At 37.9% G+C, this 22,643-nt stretch overlaps 1 protein-coding gene across 2 annotated transcripts in view; it reads right to left on the bottom strand.

The window, feature by feature from the left end:
* Positions 1 to 12,241, bottom strand: part of galnt18b (UDP-N-acetyl-alpha-D-galactosamine:polypeptide N-acetylgalactosaminyltransferase 18b) — a 65,832-nt gene extending 53,591 nt beyond the window's left edge. For both annotated transcript variants that reach the window (XM_063882612.1, XM_063882613.1), the window contains exon 1: positions 11,746 to 12,241. In XM_063882612.1, coding sequence (XP_063738682.1) covers positions 11,746 to 11,986 — 241 coding nt within the window. In that variant the 5' untranslated portion in view covers positions 11,987 to 12,241. The remainder of the gene's footprint in view (positions 1 to 11,745) is intronic.
* Between the last annotated feature and the right edge of the window lie 10,402 nt (positions 12,242 to 22,643).

The raw sequence follows: 22,643 nt of genomic DNA, 5'->3' as shown, positions 1-22,643 counted from the left end.
TCCACATTAGTTTTTTAAGTTTATGGATTTGTTAATTAGAATATAAAAACATGATTTGTCTTCATTACAACACAAGAGGCAAATTAACTTGTGACCACAAATGCTGCACATTACTGACAGCAACAAATGCACCACGGCAACCTTGAGATGTCTGCAGATGGTAACTGAAAGTGTTGTAAAGAAATTAGTCTGGAGCTGTGATGCAGACTGTTGTTCTCATCAGTACGCAATTCATCTGAGAAGTCCCCAAGCAAATATAAACCAAGCTCCTAACAATGAATTGGATCTACTTTTATGCAAAACATTTGCATTCTAGAGGCGTTTGTGAATATTTGATGACTCGCAGGAAGTGGGGATGTGAATGCAGAACTTTCAAAACAACAGCTACTTAACAATATGATAAAAATCAGCTGTGTGCTCACAGTCATGTTAACTTAAAGCAAAGAAAGTTTAGAGTAGCGTATAAGTTCTAGCTTCCCAATTACTTGTTCTTTCTTTGTAGTGGCCTTTACATCTTTTGCTATTTGCAATTGCTGTTATTTTGTTCATCTGATCTTGAGTTTTTTTAAAAAAGGTCTTTGTATAAACATTTAGTTTACTATGACTCAAAAGCAAGCTGGTATTTTGTTTAACTTCATCTATGCATAAAAGTGTATTAGTACGTTTTTGTTTGTTAATGTTAAACATCATAAAAGTGATTGATGTGTTTTATTGTCAGGATGGCCCAACTAAATATAATTCTGTATCTATGAATGTGGTGTGTTAATAGGAATGTATGTTTTGTTTTGTGGTAGTGAAAATATAAAAATAAGACAGTTAAACATATCTTAGTATTTAAAGATTTTTTTTTTTTTGCTAAAAGAAGTCTTTTCGTTGAAACCAAAAACAAATTGGTCAATTAGTTGACCAACAATTTCAGTGGTATTCACGTCTATTCACTGCAGTTAGTGGATTCTTAAAAGGCAGAAAGACTCAGGCTGCTCATAAAGTGGCTTCACTCAGTTTGTCATGACCATGAGGCATTTGACACTCCGTGTCAGAAACAGGAGAGGACATCTGAGTCGTGAAGAAACATTTTACAGATACTCCAGATGATCTTTGACTGCGACCGTACAGCTTCTTAAATTGAGCCCTGTGATGAAAAGGTTGAGTGGTTGGGGAATAAAACTCTTTTACAACGTCTTTATTTCACGAACATGATCTAAAGTTTTATACAATGATTTAAACCCTGACAGAGTCATAAAAAACTTCAGGAGTACAGGCGGTCAATCTCACTTTGGAGACTCATCTTACTACTTTCACCAATAGGATTCTCTCAAGTGACACCTTTTCTATATACAATAAGTCATAACTACACAACAGTTTCAAATGTTTATCCACGCAATAGAGAGGGTTACACGAGTGACATCAAAAATGATTATCACAAAAAACTCATTAAGCAGAGTTTTTGAAAAACTTGTTTTCTATAAATCTTCTCCATTAATGCAGTTTTCTCCATCCTTTAAATTAGTTAAGCAATTAAAAACCTTGAAATGTTAGTTAGTATCTATAATTTAAGATAGAATTGGATTCAATGAGAAGTGGAGATGCTGAAAAATGGATTATTATTATAATACAATATCTGTCCACACACCTATTCAAACATGAATAAAATTAGCCAGTAAGTAGAAATGCAAATTGTCAAATGTGTTATTAATTATCATACAATATCTGAAGTCAAACATGAATATAATTTACTGCCTACTTCCTGTGATTAACAAAAAGATTTACAGAGGCTTCTACACTTTGTTTGGGAACTCAAGCAATCTCTGCCTGCCGCTGGAGAATGCTTCCATCTTAATTGCATATGATTTCAATTTGATATTGAGGAGGATGGTGCAAATAAGAGTGACTTGATTTGCAACATAGCTCAAGTAGGTTAAGGGGATCTAATGTTGGTGCAAGTAAAAAGTGCAGTTGTGTAAAAGCGAAGCCTGTGGTGAGGAAGAGAGACATGTTCACTGTCAGTGTGTGGACGTATACTGTAACAATTTGTTTCCATGACAGACAAAATAATGCAACACATTTTTTACACTTGCAAAAGTTAGTATGGTCGATGTATCGAAAAACCAAAATGCAACAAAGTGATAAACTGTAGACTAAGTCACACACATGAAGCCTGTCACTTTTTCTGGAGATAAGAAAAAAGCAACGGACAATCTGTTTGGAAAACCAATATATGGCCCTCTTCCCCTTTGCAATCAATGTAGAAAAATCATAAATTTGAAATGTAATTCTTTTGTGGGGCATTGCAAGAACTATCAAACAAACATGCACATACAGGCTTCAGTCTTTTCAGTCATGCAATATTAAAATCAATCAACCTGGTGAGACGTAATTCCTTCCTGCTCATTCTTTATTTCACAAATTACAAACCCTGAAGATTTACTCAAGATGAAAAACATAGACAACCTCTGCAATTATTACAAATCACAGGAGGAGCCCAAGCATTACCTTTGTAAGGGAAGAAAGCTTCAGTGTGATAAACTGCAGGGATTAAAATGTACATGGGTGGTGCATTCAAGGATGATCCGAGGTTTGAAAGTCCTTTAACAGCACTATATAAAATGAAAAACCACAACATCTGTACACGCAGCTTTTTTCTTCTGGATTAGAAATGCATTACTTCGTGGCAGATAACTAGTTGGAGATTCTTCTACATCAGCGTTGGATTAATGGTGAGTGAAGGTTGGGAAAATGTTTTTTGATAGAAGATCTCAATTATAGTTAGTGCTGATGAATCTCGTTTTGAGGCCATGATAATTCTCTTCTGTCTCATTGAGTCTCGCCCTGTAATCCATCCCCACCTACCCTCCCCCACCATAGCCTCACATCAACACCAGTCGACTCGATAAAGACAAATCGAATACTGACGACAGAGGTCTAACAGAGGGGACAGCAGAGTGGTAAAAATGCAGTTTTAATAAAACGCATGAAAAAATATTCAGTTACAATGTTATGGAATTATGTTTTTTGATAGGCTGTGACTGATTGGATTTTTATACTGACTGCACATGAAAAATATTTAATTTTGATTCACTTATCATAACGTATGGCTCAGACAGTTAAACGTCTATGTACTTTAAAGTGTACTTAGCATATTTTATTTACTGTTAATAGTGTCCTTGTTTGCCTATGAATGTACATGTTGCTTGTTGTTTGTTGCAGATAGTGTATTTGTTAGCAGGATAACTACTCTTCTCCCATGTTTTTGTATTCAAAGGAATGTTGTTTTGCAGCATTGAGTGTGTACTGTACTTGCTGATGTAGGTGACTTAACACGTGGTGGTGCAGTTTTATACTAAGTGCCCACACTCAGTTACCACTTCAAACTGTTGAGAAACTGTGACGGGTTTGCTAGTTAATTGAGCTTTCATCCCTAGAATAAAACTAGAGAAGAAAGAATAAGACATACTTGGTTAATCCTCTACGGGGAAATTAATTGTTTCACTCTGTTGTGTTTACACACATTATACACACACAAAGGCTTGATATACATGAACAGAGGATACACATGCTCAAACAGAACCACATGCAGGACAGGAGAGGGTGAGTCAAATTCACCGGCGCCCGGAGCAGTTGGGGGTTTGGTGCCTTGCTCAAGGGGGGTGAACTGGCACCTCTCCAGCTACCAGTCCGCACTCCATATTTCTTTGGTTAGATGAAACAATGACCCTTCCGTTCAAAGGCTAAGTCTCTCCAGACTAAGCCACTCTCCCACATTATCGGTCAAACAATGGCTTATTGTTGCAAATGAGATTGGCGAGTAAGCTCACACAACATATGAAAAACATGTGTTTATAACAAAACTGATCGATATAGCAACATGGGAAGCTGTTTAATAATCAATTTGTCTACAAAAATTTGATTGAATGAAATATTACATTCACTCGTCGAGCCTCTACATTTTCAAAGTGTTTAAAATTTGATTTGATTAAATGCTCTTTAATCTCTGAAGAAAACGCTTTTATCAATTATTGTTTGTTACTTTGAGTTTTGGCATAAAAGTCGTTATATCTACATATTTAGAACTGTAGTATTTCTGCAGCTTACCGTCCAATAAGAGGCCAACACTTTTCCTGAAATGATACAATGAGTTTGAAATGTGTGCTGACAGACTGGATAACGGAGTCAGATGTGGTTTTAACTCAGAAAGGAGAAACCAGTGCTCTATTGCATGAGGAAATGTCTCGATGTTCATAGAGCAGATGAAAACACTTTGTACATAATGGCATGGGTTTGTTTGAACCAGAGCACACTTCCTCACTTAGGGCCATTACATATGAGAAAGAAAGAGCAGAGGAGAGTGAGACGAACAACTGCTTCTAAAACTAGAAAGCATGAAACAACAAAGCACTTCAACATGTCCCTTCTGCTGCTGCAGTTCTCAAACACAATGAGATTTCCCACACTGGTCAATGCAGCTCAGGTATATCGCAATTAATTCATAATCGGCTCATAGTAATTATTTAAGCCAACTGTGATCACTATGCATAATCTCTGGATTTCCACAATCAAGGGAATTTTAAGCCAGTTAAATATGTGGCAACAAAGTGAAGTATGAGCCTTTCTGACACCCTGAGCACAAGGCTCCTATGCAAGAAAACAACATGGGGGGAAAAAAGAGGTCAGCTGTCTAGATATGATGCTGATATCTGTGTCAGCTAATATAGGATCATTTACAATGCTTATGACAGAGGTGTCGATAATGTATCGTATGTAATGTATGATTTACAGCAGAGACTCTCCTCTACAGGTGCAACGGTGCGTTTGATGACTCTGGAGAACGATTATGCTGGAGTTGTCACATCCATCCAGCATTTTGAATTAGTATAATTCACATAAGATATGTGTTAGGTGTTATAAGAGTAGGTCCAGGATTAGCTTACAAGCGTGAGTGGTGACGGACAGGTGATTGCTATCTGATTGGACAAGAGAACATTACACGTGTCCAGCCGTAAATATACAGTTAAACACACAACATGTCATTTTTAAATATACATATTTTTTCATCAATACTCCTCAGATAACAGACATCCTGAAGTGGCAGCAAGGCAATTTGCCACTTCAAGCAATCTCTCCGTCTCTAAAACAAACATAGCAGTAAAACCAGTAAAAAGAGATCAATAAGCAGGCCATAGGCTATCTTCTAAAGTCAGCTCAACTTGTTTCACTGATAACTTAAATATCAAGTATGAAATATTAACTGGCAGAGAATTTATCCGCAAATAAACAGAACCGATAATCAACACTGTAGTAGAAATGCTGAAGAAAGCAGTTCAACATTAACAGAGTTATGTAGCATTAGGTTAGTTTTTTAAGAACAAACCATTTAAAATAGATATATTTGCCAACACCTGGATCATTTCAATGAGTAGCAAAGCCATTGAAATCAACAACAAAGATTTAGGCGTAGTTGCAAGACAGACAAAATGGCACGGCTGTGTGGTATAAAACGAACAGAAAACGAAAATGACTGTAGATCGTAATCGAAGAAAAGAAATTATGACAGCCCCTATGCAGCTGTAAACTTATCCAGAGAACATGTATGGTGTTTATTCGCCCAACTCTTAACGGTTCATATCCGACCATCGCTGTGTACCAATGTATACAGATAAATGGCTTGTTGTCAGCTTTTGCTGTGATGTAAATCTCATACAGTCACAGCTAAACAAGATTTCAGTCGGACTTACAAGGGTTGTTCCCGATTTTTGTTGTGGCTACAGAAAATCAGTAGGGAATAAACTACACTGAGGACATTTGCAAGAGTGAACTGAACTATTTAGTGTAAATTGTCAGGGGACGACCTTTAAATCGACACTCTTGTAAGAGGCTTTTACACGTCTAATTTATTCTCATCGTGATGACTTTGCCCCCAGGAGTCAGAATAATTAATTGTTTTCATTACCAAACAATCTCCAGTGCATTCATATCTTTGTATTTCAATAACTTCGCGATTTATTGGAATTACCAACCAGAATATCTCCCTGTTTTATATTCCCACTCCTCACCCCAGACACTCTCTCTCCCTCTCACGTTGTCTGCATCCCTGCCTACAGGCTGCAAACTGCTGACAGATGAGTCAGACTTGTAATAAATCCACAGCAGGATGTTTATAGAGTCCATGGTTACATTTATTTCTTATAAGGAACAGCATAGCATCTTCTCTTTACTCTAATTCCACAGATGCCTGATGTGCTGCAGTGATGAATTGATAAAAACCTTTAAGGGGGTTGGTCTATTAAAAGCTCTCAAATTTGCATACATCACTCTATCCCTCTAAATATGCACTGTGTCCTACCTGGCTGCTCACTGAAAAGCTCATGAAATTCTGCCAACAGGAAATATTCTCTCAATAAATGTTTTCATTTAATCACATAATCTGATGGAGCCTAAATGATGAATCAGCCAGTTAGCTTGTCACAGATCGATACCGACATGTGAGGTGAAACTGTAGTCCAGAAATCCCTAAAATGTCTGTAGTTACTTATTTGTCCACCACAGAGAATGACAAGTATTTTTTAACTGTAAAATACAGCTGCCCTGTGAAGTTTACCTTCTATGTTTAAAAACGTTGTTATTCACCAACATGCATTGAGTCTACCCTTGACATGTTCAATAATATCAAGGTATTGTTAAAATATGTGTTTACTATTTTGCAGGCACTTTGCAGGCCCTTTGCGGCCTATCTTGTCATGTTATCACTGGTTTGTTAATGTAAATTGTGAAACTGTTAGTAGGATAAGATGGCCCTTTATATCCCCGTTGGGAAATTCAGGATGGTGTACAGCATAACCTGTAGAAAGCTTCCTTAACATTAACCCATCCATGTTGTGAGCAAGTTAGCCTGCTGACTAATGCTAACACAAGCACAGCTGTGACTCCTTGCATTGTTTGAATATCAGTATTGGTATTACCATTATTGGCATTATCTTGAAAATCTTGTATCTATTTGCACCTATATTTTATTAAGTGTAGTCTAAAGCATGCATTTATTGCCGGTAACTGTTACATGTTTAAAAACAAAGGAGAGCTGTTGCTGTGTCTACTACGATAACAGAGGTACTCTCTCAAGACAGATTGGATTTTTTGGGGAATATGCATTGCAAACATGCATTATATCTGTTTCAAAACCATTAATCACATATACTAAAAGAGCCCTTCACAACATGGAACAAATTCAGTATACCTGAAGGACCAAAAGACCTCCTGTGTGTGACCACCACAAAAATATGGCAGAGCTTGTACTCCTCGGTCTTCCTTAACAATATTATATTTGCTAAGGTATGATTTATTGCTGAAGTTCTGTATTGGATTTCAGTAAATGTTACAGGTGTTTCTAATGAAGTGCCCATTACTTGGCAGCCTAGGGTTTTTCCACTTCGTGCCCACCCTGCCTTTCAGTCAGCACACAGCAGCAGTCCTCAGCTGCTTCTGCTGTTCCCCCTCACCTGGATCTTCATTCACCTTAATTAGACACTCAGTTAATGCTCATTAAGCCTAGAGTCTTCTGACTGATTGTAGTGTCCCATTATAGTAAGTGAAACCCCATCAATTAAGAGGAGCGTATCCATCATTTATTTTTATTTTGTAGTTTATTTAGTTTTGGTAAATACCCTATTTAAAAAAAACATATAAACAAGCTTACAAAGATCACCTGTGAAGAGTGAACTAAATCTACAATCATGCACCACCTGTAATAAAAAGTAAGAAACAGAAAATGAACTCTCAAGCTGCCAAATGTGTAACATGACAGGATGTGACATCACAATCAACACCGAAAGCAAACACTGCAACTCTAGGCTCATGAATCCCATCGTAAAAACATTAGGATTAGTGGAGATATCAGATTCAATAATTCCTGACTATGCCCGGAGAATTTTGGAAGACATTTAGTATATATTTAATACCTTTAGAGTACCCATTTAAACATCTCATATCAAATAAAAGGTAAGTAATAAACATAAAGAAGGATAATGAAAAAGGTTGCCTTCATCTAAAAATGTATCAAATGGGTCTTTTATGTTTTCTCTCTCACAAAGTTTTGAGCCTTCTCCAAAAGTATGTGGAAGTTTGTGCAAGTGTAACTTGTACTTTTCCAAGCTGCATACCACAGCCTGCATGCGCAAGCATGCACACAAAAGCCTGCATACATCCATGCATTCACATGTTCCTTAAGTGCTCACATTTCACTAATTTATTCTGCAGCTGCCTTCATGGTTGCTCTGGAAAGTCACATCAGATAAATATCCAAATGTAGCTGTCCTCTGCGCATCAGCGGGGACACTGATTTACTGAGTTTCTCAATTGACTTGATGGCTGGATTAGCTTGAAGCAATCTAGGGAACTGTCGCTATCGTTTGCAGCTAAATCAGCGCTGTGTTAATGAATCCCTCTCACTGGCCTCCTGGCCATACAATCAGACTGCATGCTGTTAATACACATCCTCAGCGGTCGAAGCAAGCATCACACAAGCTGCTTTTAGTAATAAAACAGCATGTCAGTCAGACTATTGATTCATACTCACATATATCACTGTCTGCATTGAAAATATAATAATCAGGATATTTCTAGCCTTATTAACACAAACATTATTTTAACAAAAACTATTCAACTGAGCGATTGAGTGTATTCAATAATATGTATTAAGCTGCAATGGTTTCATCTTTAAGCAATAAGTTAATTGAAAGACAATTAATTGTAACCATTTCAATGATTAGGAATTGTTGAAATTCTGGGGGGGTTTTGAGCTTAAGAAATATGACAATTTTCAAGTTGTTCCTCAACAGATGACAGTAACTTAATGTTTTGGAATGAAAGTCGGACAAAACAAATTGTAATTAAGAAGATAATTGTGAATGCCTTTGAATCAAATGTTTCATGGACTACACAATTATTCAAAACAACGGTCAATTGATGGTGAAATAATACAAATGACTGTTAGTCGCAGCCGTGTTCACTACAATTCAACACTGCTGCATTTATGTGTATATGTAAACGTATGCCAGAGCTCATCAGCCAGGTCAACAAATACCAACAAAATTAAAATAAGAAGATAAACATGTTTTAAAATTTTTTGAAAAACACACATTAATGTGTGTATATCATTACCAGCACTTAGTCGAATGTTTATGCAAATGATAAAGTGCTCCTTTGACTTGGATTTGAAGTTGAATCTGACAGGCTCTTCTGTAGACACTCTCTGGTGCAATAACATGTAGAGAGTGCAGCAAACAGCCCTCTTGGTGGGCGTGTGTGAACGTGTTCAGTCCAGCTTTCCAATATATTCTGCTCGGCTGACTGTACGACTAAGTACAACAAAGAGCTCAGTTGCTTTATGAGCAGTTGCCATGCTGTTATAGCCTGGTAACGGGCAACTTAACCTATTTCCACAGTTAAAGAAGCTGAATTTGCCTCATCCCAGAGTGTGACGCTGACATCAGAGACATCTCTTCTGACTGTCCACAGTGAGTCAGCTGCTGTAGATGTCTTATCCTCACATGCAGTAAAATGTTGTGGTGTGGGAACTCACGTTGGTCTCAAAGTGCATGGGGTTGTGTGAATAGTGCATAAAGAGCCTCTCCCTTATGTGTGCCAGTCAGAGTGCTAAACTATATGCTAGAATAAACCATTTCTGTGCTGGTCTCGCAATTTGATATAGGAGGAAGATGTATTTTTAGAAATGTCATAAATGCACTAACGACTCTGGCTCTGCCCGAAGCCCACCGAGTGTTGACGCCGTTGGCCACTTACAGACTAGGATTATGGGTCTCCAATTGCAGCGGATGTATTCAGAGCAATTACCAGACAATACGGCTCGCACTTAAAGCGACAGGTCATTTTGTTGGAACAGTTTTTCTTTTTGCAAATATGCATCAATATGACATTAACTGTCCTCCCCAGCATTAGACGCAAAAGCTTCTGGTGTCAGCAGCTCTGTGCTTCCAAACTATAAAAATGGCAATCTAGAGATTTACTGTATTTATTGTCAATAATATAAGAACAAATACCCAAAGCAGCCATTAGGGATGTTCGTTGACTGTCGGGGTGTCAAACAAAAAGGAATGATTCTTATTAACTAACTACAGAATGCCTGTCCTGGTGTTAAAAGTGACATACTAAGATGATTAGCCAAAGCTAGTTCCTAAAGGATGACATTTTATGGGATAACTCATAAGTGTATTGAAGTGTTCTGTCTATGTCTTAACAGTAAATATGAAGTGGTTGCAAGCAGATGGTTAGTTTAGCTTAGAATTAAAAGTAGGGAACCTCTATCCTAGCTTTCTCAAAATGAGATATTGCAAAAAATCAGCACCTCTTAAATACATGTACAAAACCAAAACGAAAAAAGACAACCTTGGCTTTGATGAGGTCTTGGGTCTTTCTTTGCAGGATGTAGCTCCCAGGCACACCTTTTTTTTATGAGAAATCTTATCTATAATTATCTTTACTGTCAGATGAAGGCTTACTAAAGTGGAAAATCAATGGGATGTTCCAGAGAACATGCTGAGGTTTTAAAAGCACAAATCTAGCATGAAATTATCTTTTCTGTCAGCGGAATAGGAATATTTGAAACGTGTACTTTGGTGGTAAGTCACCTGAACAAAGCTCCGCCCAGCTAGATGCCTATGGTTGCCAAGCTGAAATGGAAACCTGCCTCTAGGAGGAATGTTTACCCGAGCTTAGCACAGAGCCCTTATTGCTCAAAGCAGCATGAGTAGATTTCTGTCTTCATTTCACTTCTGCACCATGCTCTGTGCCTTTTTAGATTGGGACCTGCCCAAAATGAGCCCCACTGTGATGACAGGAATAGCCTTTTTTAAAAGGCACAGAGGCAAGAGAAATTAACTTTGTGTGATCAAGTGTAAAGTAACTGTACACCAAGAGTGGAGGAGAGGCTTAAAGGAATTTGAGAATAAAGTCTTCCAAACATTCCTAGATGTACGAAACACTTTTAAGTTAAAGTGTTTAGAATAAGCAGAGTTTCATATGTATTCCTATTCAACCATAAAATACATTTTATAAGCATCTTATCTTCAGTCGTAATCAGACATCACTATTCAATCTGAACAATACAGCTCATTGTACCTGCATTTAATACTGCCAGCACTATTTGGATTCTGGCTCTCAATAAGGATGCATAATGGTGTGTCACACTTGAATATCAGGTGATGTGCAGTTCGCCATATATGGAGATCTTAATGCTGTGTACTTTCTAAAGAATGTGCAGGTTGTCTTAGAATAACCCAATATTAAAATCAAGGCACATATTTCATTTTCTGTAAATCAGGAGAGCCTTAAATTGAACTATAAGGCTCCATTCATGAAAGAATTATAACGACATATGATTATAATGCATCCTACTTTCAACTTATTATTAAGCTGGTGTACGGTGCCATTTTTAGATATGTTGCCTCACTGTACTTATCCTTCTCATGGGGCCATGCAGTTTTTTATAACAGTCCTTTGTCCTCTATCACACACTCTAAATAACTTGATCTTCAACAGACAGAAGAAGTTCCTGCTGTATCAATATCCAAAGAAAATCAAAATGTACACACACACACACACCTCTTGTTGTGAATTCATACACGAAGTAAAGGCATTCGCCTATTAAAACTTTATTTTAATGGAGCCCAGATGCTGTAGGCGAAGGTAAAGTAATTGAGTGAGAAGCTACAGTAGCGTTAAATGAATGAAGCTTACCTTGTATGTGCTGGTTGACCACATTCTCCAGCCGATCAAGCCTCTCCATGATCCGGAGAGTGTCACCTCCTCGTTTGTCTCCTTCTAACTTTCTCTCCGGTAAAGGCATGGGAACTTTGATGTAAATATTGGCAATGTAGTTAGTAACCCATCCGACGTAAAGTAGGCAAACAATGTTGGTCATGCCGCTAAGTATCACGCATGTGGACACCAAAGTTTTGGTTCTCCTGGTGCAAGCCATGCCGACATCCCTCCATACAGGCTGCAGTATTCCTTTAAACCGGAGGACAGGGCGACAGTAGCCCGCAAAAAACTGAAATAATGAAGTTATTTCCAGCAACTATGCAGCGATACGATATCCCGAAAGCCAACCCTTTACTTTAAAAGTGCCGTGTGTGTTTTTGGCGCTGGCGAAACAGGTTCATTTCAAATATCTACAGGTGAAGGTTCCGCCTCTTGCTCCATTGCGAAGCTCCTTCGGCTCCGGTTGCATCTGAGGATCACGGAAACGGGAGAGACACCGAGCATCCTGCTGCAGCCAATGGGAGGGACGATGAGGACTGACAGCCGCGGTGCTGCACGCTCCCCGCTGCGCACTGATTCACTGTGAAAGTGGATCCGACCGGACTATTTCCATAGAGCAGGACACAAAGTGTTATTTTCTGCCCAAACGGCGACATTTTTGTGCCACACTGACCTTAAACTGCTCATTTGATGTGTGGAGGTATTTCCTCGTAGCCTACAATGACACAAATCCAGGTGAATATCTGAGTGTCTGTCTGCAGCTATGCTTTCACAGCACGAAGTAAAAAAAACAAAAACACTTTTGGAGATGTTGCGAGAAGATATTTTACGCGATAGAGACAGCACGGTCTCTATGAGGAATCAAGGTGTGGTGGGGTCATCTTATAGGTCTGGCTCAGGTCCAGCTGAGTACTGAGCTCACAGTGATGCGGATGCAGAGGAGAAGCTGCATGCTACACGCTGCTGTAATTGGAGCAGTGCAGGGATACATAGCCTAATTACTGCAGGCCGGCTCAAAGGGTACAAACAGGCTACTGCTGACACACTGAGCCTGAGGACATGCAGCACTATACCCTGGTGAGACAAAGTCATCTTTTATTTTATTTTTACCAAACTGTAAATCATTGTTCAGGATCAATACTTTTGAGGCAAGTTTGCATTGTTATTGCTTCTACACTTTTCTGGAATGATGTGATTATTTGTTGGTAAATAGTGGAGTTTGGCCTATTTGCATATTTCTGCCAAATGGAGGCTCATTTTATGGCATAGCAAAAAGAAAAGCTTAAAATGTAGCTGTTGAAAAGAAGGTTGTTCACTATCAAAATACCATACAATGATTTTCCTGCAGGACTGTTTGTTTGCTGCAGCAGAGCCTCTGGATTCTGTGTGTCTGACAGATCCTTTATTTTATGTGTCTTCGGCTGGTAATTTTTTGCAAACCATCCTCCTACATCTTACAAAAATCAAACATTTTAATTCATTTAGCATCTTACATTTCCTCTAACTGAAGATCTTTTCAATCACATACTGTATGTATCTGAATGAATGTCATGTTTCTTCCAAAATTCCTGACTGTGTTTTGACATTTATTTCCAATATCATCTTCGCCAGATGAGTATTTGCTAATAACAACCTTTGTCCTCCCATCTGCCAGACAGCTACACAGCAGGCTTTCAGAGGGAAAGTATTATACTAGATGATTGAAAATGTTACATCGAGACATTGTTAATGAAAAAAACACCATAATTGTGAACATCTGATTTCCAATAATGTCCCTGCATGAACATGACATGTTTGTGAAATTTTTGTTTGCAGTAATATCCACAATCACAGCCTTTTCAGACCAAAATGCATCTTTGTCTTTCGGGCCAATGATCGTACACATTGACTGTTTAGACAAAATGATTCAGCTGCAAAAATGCTGCCATATTAAAAAACAGAAAATACCTGATTACTTTCAACTCAGGTGCATATATATGTCTTTAAATAAAAAATATGAGTCGACATTAATAGCTGTCTCTAGTTTATCTTGTCAGTCAAAGAGCATTAAAGCTACCTCATTTACCCTTCCCTCCTTACATCAAGATGTAATGACAGGCCACCTCCCCTATCTGCTCAGCAACAGTTATTTGTGGCGGTGAGATGATCAATGCAGGAGCATGCTGCCCATTCATCTCAGCTAACAGACCTGCCACACTGGAAAAAAGGTATTTTTCTTTAGTTTGCAGTATGAGGAGTTTTCTATTCGCTAGTTACAATGATGTGAAGAAAAAGGGTTTTATTGCTTTTTTGCTCATTTAATCTCATCTTAACCCACAAGATTGGAAGTCAATAAACTGTATCTAGGAGTTGGTGCCCTCCGGTTGAAGTTGATGAAACAAACTTTTACTGAGGGTCCATTTTTAGTTTGAAATGCTGAGCTTGGACTAGGAATTGATTTCACTGTTATGTAATTGGCTAAAGCCACAACAAACTATAACTGATCATCAATTAACAGAAATGTAACTGCAATCAAATCTGTTACATTTTTAAATAGAATCAAAGATTTTAAACAAAACATATAATTGTGGGTTTTTTCTGCTTTTTAAATCTCTGATAGTTTTTTTTATTTTGTTCTTTTTGGACTGTTTAATTGACAGGGCAAACAGTTTAAAGATGCTCCCTTGGCCTGGCATATCATTTAATTCTCAATTATTCTGCCCGTTATTTTATCAATTAAATAATCAGTCGCTGTGATCTTAAATGAAATGTCTAAAATGTTTATCACTCTTTGTCAGAGCCCATGATGACAGTTTGCAACAATATGAAGTACACCGGACACAAAAAGCATCTGGATCAATCATATAAACGTTTCACTACAGAATATTGTTGGGATTTTTTCCGATTTTCGGCCCCAAACGATTGATGAAGAAAATGTCTGCTCTCTAGCATATTACTCCCACATAACCTCAGACATCTACAGCCACTGCACCATTTACCTTGTGCAGAAGCTCTTTATGGATTGTATTTCCCCTTTCCAAAATGTATGCTGAAATTGTGAGCTAGAGAAACATTTAATTATTCTAATCTCAGGATAATGTTTTCCACTAACTTCAAATGGCCTGCGTGGTGATTCTTAGACTACAATCTGTACACTGTGTAGACATGAATGTAATTAAAGTGGATTGAAATTATAATGAGAAATCTCAGCTACTGTAAGTCACCAGACAAGGGCTTTGAAGGGCCGATTCATAGATTAGCTTTCTAAACTAACAGTGTGATGATGTATGAGTGTCATTGGTGATTAGTTTCTGCCCTGGTTTCACTTTGTTCACGTTATTTATAAACCTTTTCTCTGTTTAAAGGGCAGTACTGAAAAACAAAGCATGTCCTTCTTAGTACAGTCACTGGATTTTGTCATGAAGATAACCACAAGCTATGTACACATGTAACTGAGCAGCAATGAACACCTGCAAGGGTTTGGCCTACACCTTTTATCGATTTACTTTGAATTGGTGCCAGCTGAAGGGACACTTTGAGGTCTGTATTAGGGTCCTGCTATGTGGGATACAACCAGCCAAGCACCTGTCACTTTAGCTCTGAATGAATGTTCTTCTTGTGGGCTGATTAATTACTGTGTGTGAGAGGTTATCCTGTAATCATCACTGTGACGTCCCAGAAACAAAGGCAGTAGCACTGTAAGTTGCTCAGCTGTGCAGACACCATCCATTAATCAACAAGCCACACACTCGACATGCCAGGATTAGTCCTTCACAGCCCAGATAAGATAAGAATATAATTGTGATCATTTTTACATGGACCTCTCCTGAAGTGATGCCTTTAATTAAACACTTTAAATTATAGAGACTGTTTTCCACATCAAGGCAGAGAGGAGACGCTGAATCCCTAAAGCTTGAAAAGGTGCTGATCTGAGGCTGACCTCATGATTGTCTCAAAATCCCCCCATTAAATGGTCCACAAAAATAAAATCCACCCTCCATATGGTGTGGGAGGCTGACCCTTTACTACGAACTCTCTGTGGGTGTGGGGAACTGACAAGAAAAGAAATAATTTCCCTCGAGACGCAGGATCACTTCAATTAACTCAGCCTGAGAAAGTCTATTAATTGGAGTTACAAAAAAATATTTATACCATTGGTATACATATAAAGTCATTTTGGTGACAGCTGTTAGGCTTCCTTCCAGTTTAGTTTTTTTGTTTTACCAATGATTGCAGTACATGTTTACTTTAAGCATCAGGATACCCACAGGAAGATAAATAACAGTTCATCTAAATGTACCACAGGACTGGATTACATCATGCTGTCACAGACAAGCCTGCACCAATGCAACTACAGTATTCTACTCATTTACTCAAAACCACACATTGAATAGATAACGTCTCTACAGTTCAAACATCGGTTAAATGAAAGAAATTATTTTCGAAAACAGGCTTTTCTTTCAGATCAGTATGTGTGTTCATGCATGGAAGATTGAAGAATATGTGCAGTTATACATCTAATTTATTATCACACAAAACCATTTTCCTTGATAATCAGTCTGATGCTTTTTTTTATGGAGATTACACCTTTGCTATCAGTCTCCCTCTCACTTTTTTATATCAGCGCCTTTTAAATAAAAGTGCCTTCAGCTGATAATATTCACTGCCAGCAGCGAAGTCTTTAGTGAAGTGTTTTGAATATTTGTTCTTTGTAATAAGCCAACATATTAAGGCAATTCCATATGATGTGGACACAGAGATTGTGAGATGCAAATCACATTAAGTTCAGGCTCATTTATTCATAGAGCCTTTCATCACAAGTATGTCTCAGAGGATTTCATGGGGAGAAATCCTAGCCATTCACATGGCAAAGTCAGGTGCTGTAATACATGATGAAACACGTGAAATGCAAGGCTGCAAACAGAGACTCAGGTCTAATTTATGTAGAGGTGGACACAATATCACAGGTACATGTTCGATCTAATGCATGCAAATCAACAAGTCTGAAATAAAAGCTATAAATACCAAAATACAATAAACACATACAAAATGCATTCATACATTTGTTGGTTATTTGTTATTTATTCTGTCACGCAGATACAAGTGCCAAGCCCACATGGATTTATATGACATCAAAACCCATTTTAAAACATTTGTTAGACATGGATTAAACTTATAAAGGTACCTTTAAATGGCAAACAACAAAATGTGTCTTTTTTCTCAAGCTTTCAAAACAAATTCAGTCACAAAAAAAAGGTCCCCAATGTTTCTTATAATCCTTCCTTCAGAAGAACCAATAAGAAATAAAGGACATTTGACCAAAACCCAAACCTTTAAAGCTTCACAACCTGGGCAATAACAATTGAATTTGACTTTATTTTTAAGGTAATGCAGACAAACAGAAATGAGCACACATTTTTAAAAAACTTTTTGCTGGATTATGCTCACAAGTTTCTTCACAAATGTTGCAGGTACATACAAGATTGCGTTAGTCTGCACAGGTTATTCAGGAAAATGTGGACACATACTGAAACCTACTCTTATCTAACATCACCACCAACTATGAACCTGAAAGACACATCTTCTTTTCTTTTTATCAGTCAAAGCTTTTTCCACCCCTTGAAATCTCATTTGAAGTACAGCATTCTTTTTTACTGAGAATCATTTGAATAATCCCATCTCTCTGTGCATTTCCACGTCAGTGTTAATAACATGTTGTGCTCAGCAGCCTGTCCGTGAAATGCAGCAGCTCTTGTCAAATAAAACCACCTTAGATGAGATGTCACACTGCCTTAATATATCAGGTAAAAGGGAAGTGTGTGTGTGTGTGTGTGTGTGTGTGTGTGCACGCGCGTGCGTGTGCGTGTGTGTTCCTTTATTTTAGGCAAGTTAACACAGTAAATGAGCTCTTGATATGCCTGTAAACGAAATCAAAAGCCAGAGGACCACTGAAAAAGGAACAGGTTTAACTTTCTCATCTGGGGACAAATAATTCTACTAGATGAGGGCATTCATTGTTTTTTTAAGGAGACTATATTAGCGGATTGTAAAAGATAATGATCAACAATGTTTTGATAAAAACAGCATTCACGTTTGGCAGAATATTTAAGGAGAAAAGTAGGTGAGCTCATTTGGGCTTTCAGAGGAAATAGAGTCAGTCTGGCACCCTAAAATGAAGAGTGATTATCCCAAGCAGGAAGGAATCAAGTAAGGCAATCTCTATCTGTGCCTCAAGAAGGAAACAATGAAGAAAAGTATGCATGACCATAACAGCTGAAATTATATTTTTATCTTTGTTGCACCCACCAAATTCATGAAGATGCTGAGTCTGTAAAGGGAGAAGACAGAGAGAAGATGAGATTAAACCAAAAGCAGGGCCTCTGACATGATGGCAGGCTGTTGTTGACAAGGATTAGCCTCCAAAGACATTGTTGCTGCCGCTGCATTACTCAGTAAATATGCTTTGTTCAGCGATGACTCCTCAACCACATCTTAGACTACAAAGACATCACAATACACCTTGTGAAAGGTAGACCAGATTATGAGCTACATAATAGTGCTGAATTTATACATCTGACACATTTTGACATGATAGACAACAAATCTATCTTCAATTTAAAGGGGCCCTATTATGATTCCCCCCCTTTTCTGCAGTGTGTTAAATAGGTGTTTGTGCATGTAAATGGTCTGCAGAGGCTAAAATCCCAAAGTTCCCTCCCCTTGCCTGAAATACCTACATTTCACTTCTTTGTTTACTTCCGACACATAGTGACATCAATATGTAACGCTTGCGCTTCTTTGGCTTGCGCTCCATCTCTAAGCGGTTGACAAATCACAACAGAGCCGTTGAGCTAACCAATAAGGGTAGACTGCACACATTAAAAATGTTTATTTTGCACAAATTATTTAAGGTAAAATCCAATTATTTATCCTACCCATTTAATTTACTGCTCCTGTGTGTGGTGGGAAATGCTCCTCAAATAAGTTCAGCGTTGACTCTCGTCCCCTAACCAAACAGCTAATTCAGGCCTGCACATATAAGGCACCTGTTCAGAACTGTGGCCGTGTCCTCGGTCTCTTGTGGTTCAGGTAGGCAGTTGCACAAGTTGGCCTCCACAGACTCACGTTTCAAACAGGGTTCTACAGTTGATTTTCAGTCAGAAGACATTTTGTCCTGTCCTTTGTTTAACCCAATTTAGTTTTTGGAACATAAGGTAATTCATATTCTTGTTGTAAAACTGAAAAACTTACATGCATGGAAGAAAGCCTAAGCTTGACAGGCATGCTTTGTTTTCAATTTATGTTAAACTGTGATTCAACAGAAGCAATATGTGGGAGGGGTTTAGCAATTCAATTAAACAGATTCACATAGCATCATTAATAATATATTTCAGATTGCTTGTCATAGTTGTCAAATAGTAATTTCTACATTTTTATTCATAACTCATGCATAATAAGTACTTTTGCAGTTAGATGCATTTTTAATCACATTGCTTGATCTGAACAACATTCAGAGTCTGGTGGCCTTCTACTTACTGTCACTAAGGAGCAGAAATGAACTCATCGTCTCTGACCATTATAATAGTAGAGACTAATGCCCAGCATAAAATCTCTTTTCTTTGCCCTACTTTCTCCAAATCATTTTCAGATTCTTTTCATCTCTGTGACGTAGGCATAACGTGAATCGGCCAAACTCTGCAGAGTAAAGCAGTATCCAGTATTTGACAACATGCATTTATATATATCGCACACAATGAGAATGCCTTATGTTTTGGCTGATGAGTGAATCCTTCTTTGCTCATAGCGAAAAGTATTGTTTGGTTTCATAGGGGATGAATATTTTTAAGTTAATTAGGAATTGTATTCGCCCTAAAATGAGTCTTCTTTGCATCCTTGTTTTTAATAATATACCTTACAGAGTAATTTCCTTGTGTCTTTATCACAGTAAATTAACAAAGCAAGTCATTTTACCCCTTAACAGTCTCCCTTAAAATTGTATCCTCTTTTTATTGTACTCACCCTTTAGGCGCATATAAATTTTATCCTGATATTACAAGCTTTGTAGGAAAAAATAATCTGTTTTAAATCCCTTTGTTTCTAAGCCTTTAAGCCACGAATCATTTGCTATTCTTAACAAGCCTAAACATTTAATGCTCAACCTCAATTTGTCTGGATTGAAAACCCTTCTATAATATACGATGTAACAAGAAGAAAATGATGCAGTAAATCCACTTAAACAAGTTTGACTGATGTTAAGGATGATATGTGCTTGCTCTGGGTGACTGACTTAATGATGACTTTAACACTTTTGAGTCAGAAAAAGGCTTTAGTCTTTAAGCTAAGGTGACCTGGCATGGTACTGTTAGTTTGTCACTGTAATAAAAGAGACAACTTTGATTTAAAAAAAAACAACAAACAAGGTCCAAATCATGCAGTAAAGAACTGGTACTATAATTATGTGATATTGATTTGATTGTGGAGTTTAATGATAAAGTTGCTGCACAGGATTATAACACAATCCTCTGATGTACTTTTGTTGTTCTTCTAGTGCATTGATCTTAAAAGAAACTTTACGTTTGTGCTGAATAACATGAAAGCAGAGACACCACATTCACTAATATAGAATGAGAGTGATGAGTCTCTGAAAAATGATCAGATGCTGGCATGGCCATATACAGCCCATACTGCTGACTGCACAGCTTTCAAAAATAAATCAAAGTCTTTCATATTGTAAAAACATGCGGTCGACCGCTACTGATGCATATAAAACAGTCATTGATGAAACAAAACCTGAACATTACTCTCAAATATTAGTCAATATACATTTTGACAGAAGACTGTGGTGCTGCATTGTGACAACTGTACAATGAACAATACCCAGTGCTTTTAACAAATGGCAGCAGTTTAATCAGGTGGTTGCAATGAGCAGAAATGTAGTGATTTACACAGCAGGAAAAGAAAATGCCATTAAACTTAATTTGGACTTTTCAGAAACATATTAACATAGACAAAGTGGAGGGAGTTAGATTTTTAAAAGCAGGCAGTTTTGTTGCAACACAGAGGCAGAGCTCAGCATTTAGTTTATTCAGATCTGAACGAGAACCAAATGGAACATTTGTTTTCGCTTTTGATGTGTTTTGTGGTTTCAATTATATCTTGTCTTAATTGAAAGTATTTGTACTGTGTTGTTTATTTTTGAAAATTCTAAATCACACTGGAAAAGAACAAAGACCACAATGAGACAGCACAGGAAGATACTGTATACTAAAGGATTGGGTGGCATGAAACTAAAACACAAGGCGATTTGTCGGCGAGACTGTGAGGCTCTATTAAAATGTGCCCTTCCTTGATGTACACTGATGAGGTAAATCCAGAGGAAAGTCATTATCGTTTATCTTGATTAAACTGATTCCTTTATTAAATCTCCACAAATCACAAGGGAGGGTATGTAAATGAAGGGAGGCAGAAGATAAGACAAGATAACTGCTGGACTTTTTTCATACTTTCTAGATAAGAGCTGTTATAATAGAATCTGCTTCTTTTCAGTCAATTGTGGATTTCAAATCCCCAAAGGGCAACAAAAAAAAAACACTGTCTGAGGGAACAAAAGAATGAGCACAAAACGCGAGCTAAAACTTACTTGAAAGGGTCATATGAGGAAGTAGGAGTGTCTCACAAACAGTATTTTACACTTATTATTTACAGTATTGGCTTATAACTAACTACAGTTGACGCAGCGATAAAGGACAAACAGAGGGTCTATCTAGAAAAGATACATTTTAATTGACAGTTGGTTCCCTTGGTAGGTTTCTTTATAGACTGCACACACACACACACACACACACACACACACACACACACACACACACACACACACACACACACAAACACACACAACACGTTATTGACCTATACAGTTTGTGAAAAAGATATGCTTATATCTGGTTACACCCTCCATGCCCTCAGCGCTGTGAAACGGTCTCTGGTGTACAGTCTGCACTTTACTTTTATACATCAGTAGAATCTGATTTACACTTCAAAGCAACACAGCGAGGGACATGGGGGGCGGGGGGAGGGAGAAAAGACTAAGAAGAAGGCAGAGAAAGAGAGAGAGACACACACAAGGAGAAAGAGGGACTGAGTGGCCGCTGGCTTGGTTTTGATTTGATTTTCATTAAGCAAGAGAACATAAAAGTAGCATCAATTAAAGTGTGAGTCTTTGTTCCCTGTGGTCACTGCAGGTTAGTTTGTCTCTGCCATAAGGATGAGCTCTGAACGCCCAGCTGGTACAGTAACAGATCCTCACAGCTTTGATTATCAACACCATCTCCAGCTTCCAATCACACAATCCTCTGTTTCTCTCCTCCGTTTCCTTTGTTGCTCAGGGGGTGCACCAGCAACTAACCTTAGCCTCTGCTAGAACTGCTTCCTTTTATTAGACGCTTCTATGAAGTCAGGACTGTGAACTGCCTGCTTTGTCGATATAAAATATAACTAAGACTGTGCCTGGAGACGCTAAGGTGCTGCTTAGTGCACTTAAAATAGCTCTGACCTCACTGTAATAGCTTAAAATAGAGGCATCATTTACTTTTTATCAAACTAGATCATGAACACACACACACACACACACACACACACACACACACACACACACACACACACACACACACACACACACACACACACACACACACACACACACACACACACACACCGAAACACAGCATGCAACGCTGTCTCCAGAGAGTTTGTGTTGTTGCAGGGTAAAATCCACATAACAAATCTCATTATGCTGTGGTTTTTTTTTTTTTTTTAACAATACACTGATGACCAAGCTGATAAAAAATGTCCAATTATGATGAGGAAATGCGTCAGGAGTTTTGTGACTTTTTCAA

Source organism: Eleginops maclovinus, chromosome 4 (genome assembly GCF_036324505.1).
Source record: "Eleginops maclovinus isolate JMC-PN-2008 ecotype Puerto Natales chromosome 4, JC_Emac_rtc_rv5, whole genome shotgun sequence".
NCBI lineage: Eukaryota > Metazoa > Chordata > Actinopteri > Perciformes > Eleginopidae > Eleginops > Eleginops maclovinus.
The sequence above is the reverse complement of the archived record's forward strand: the minus strand, read 5'-3'. Positions and strand labels throughout refer to the sequence as shown.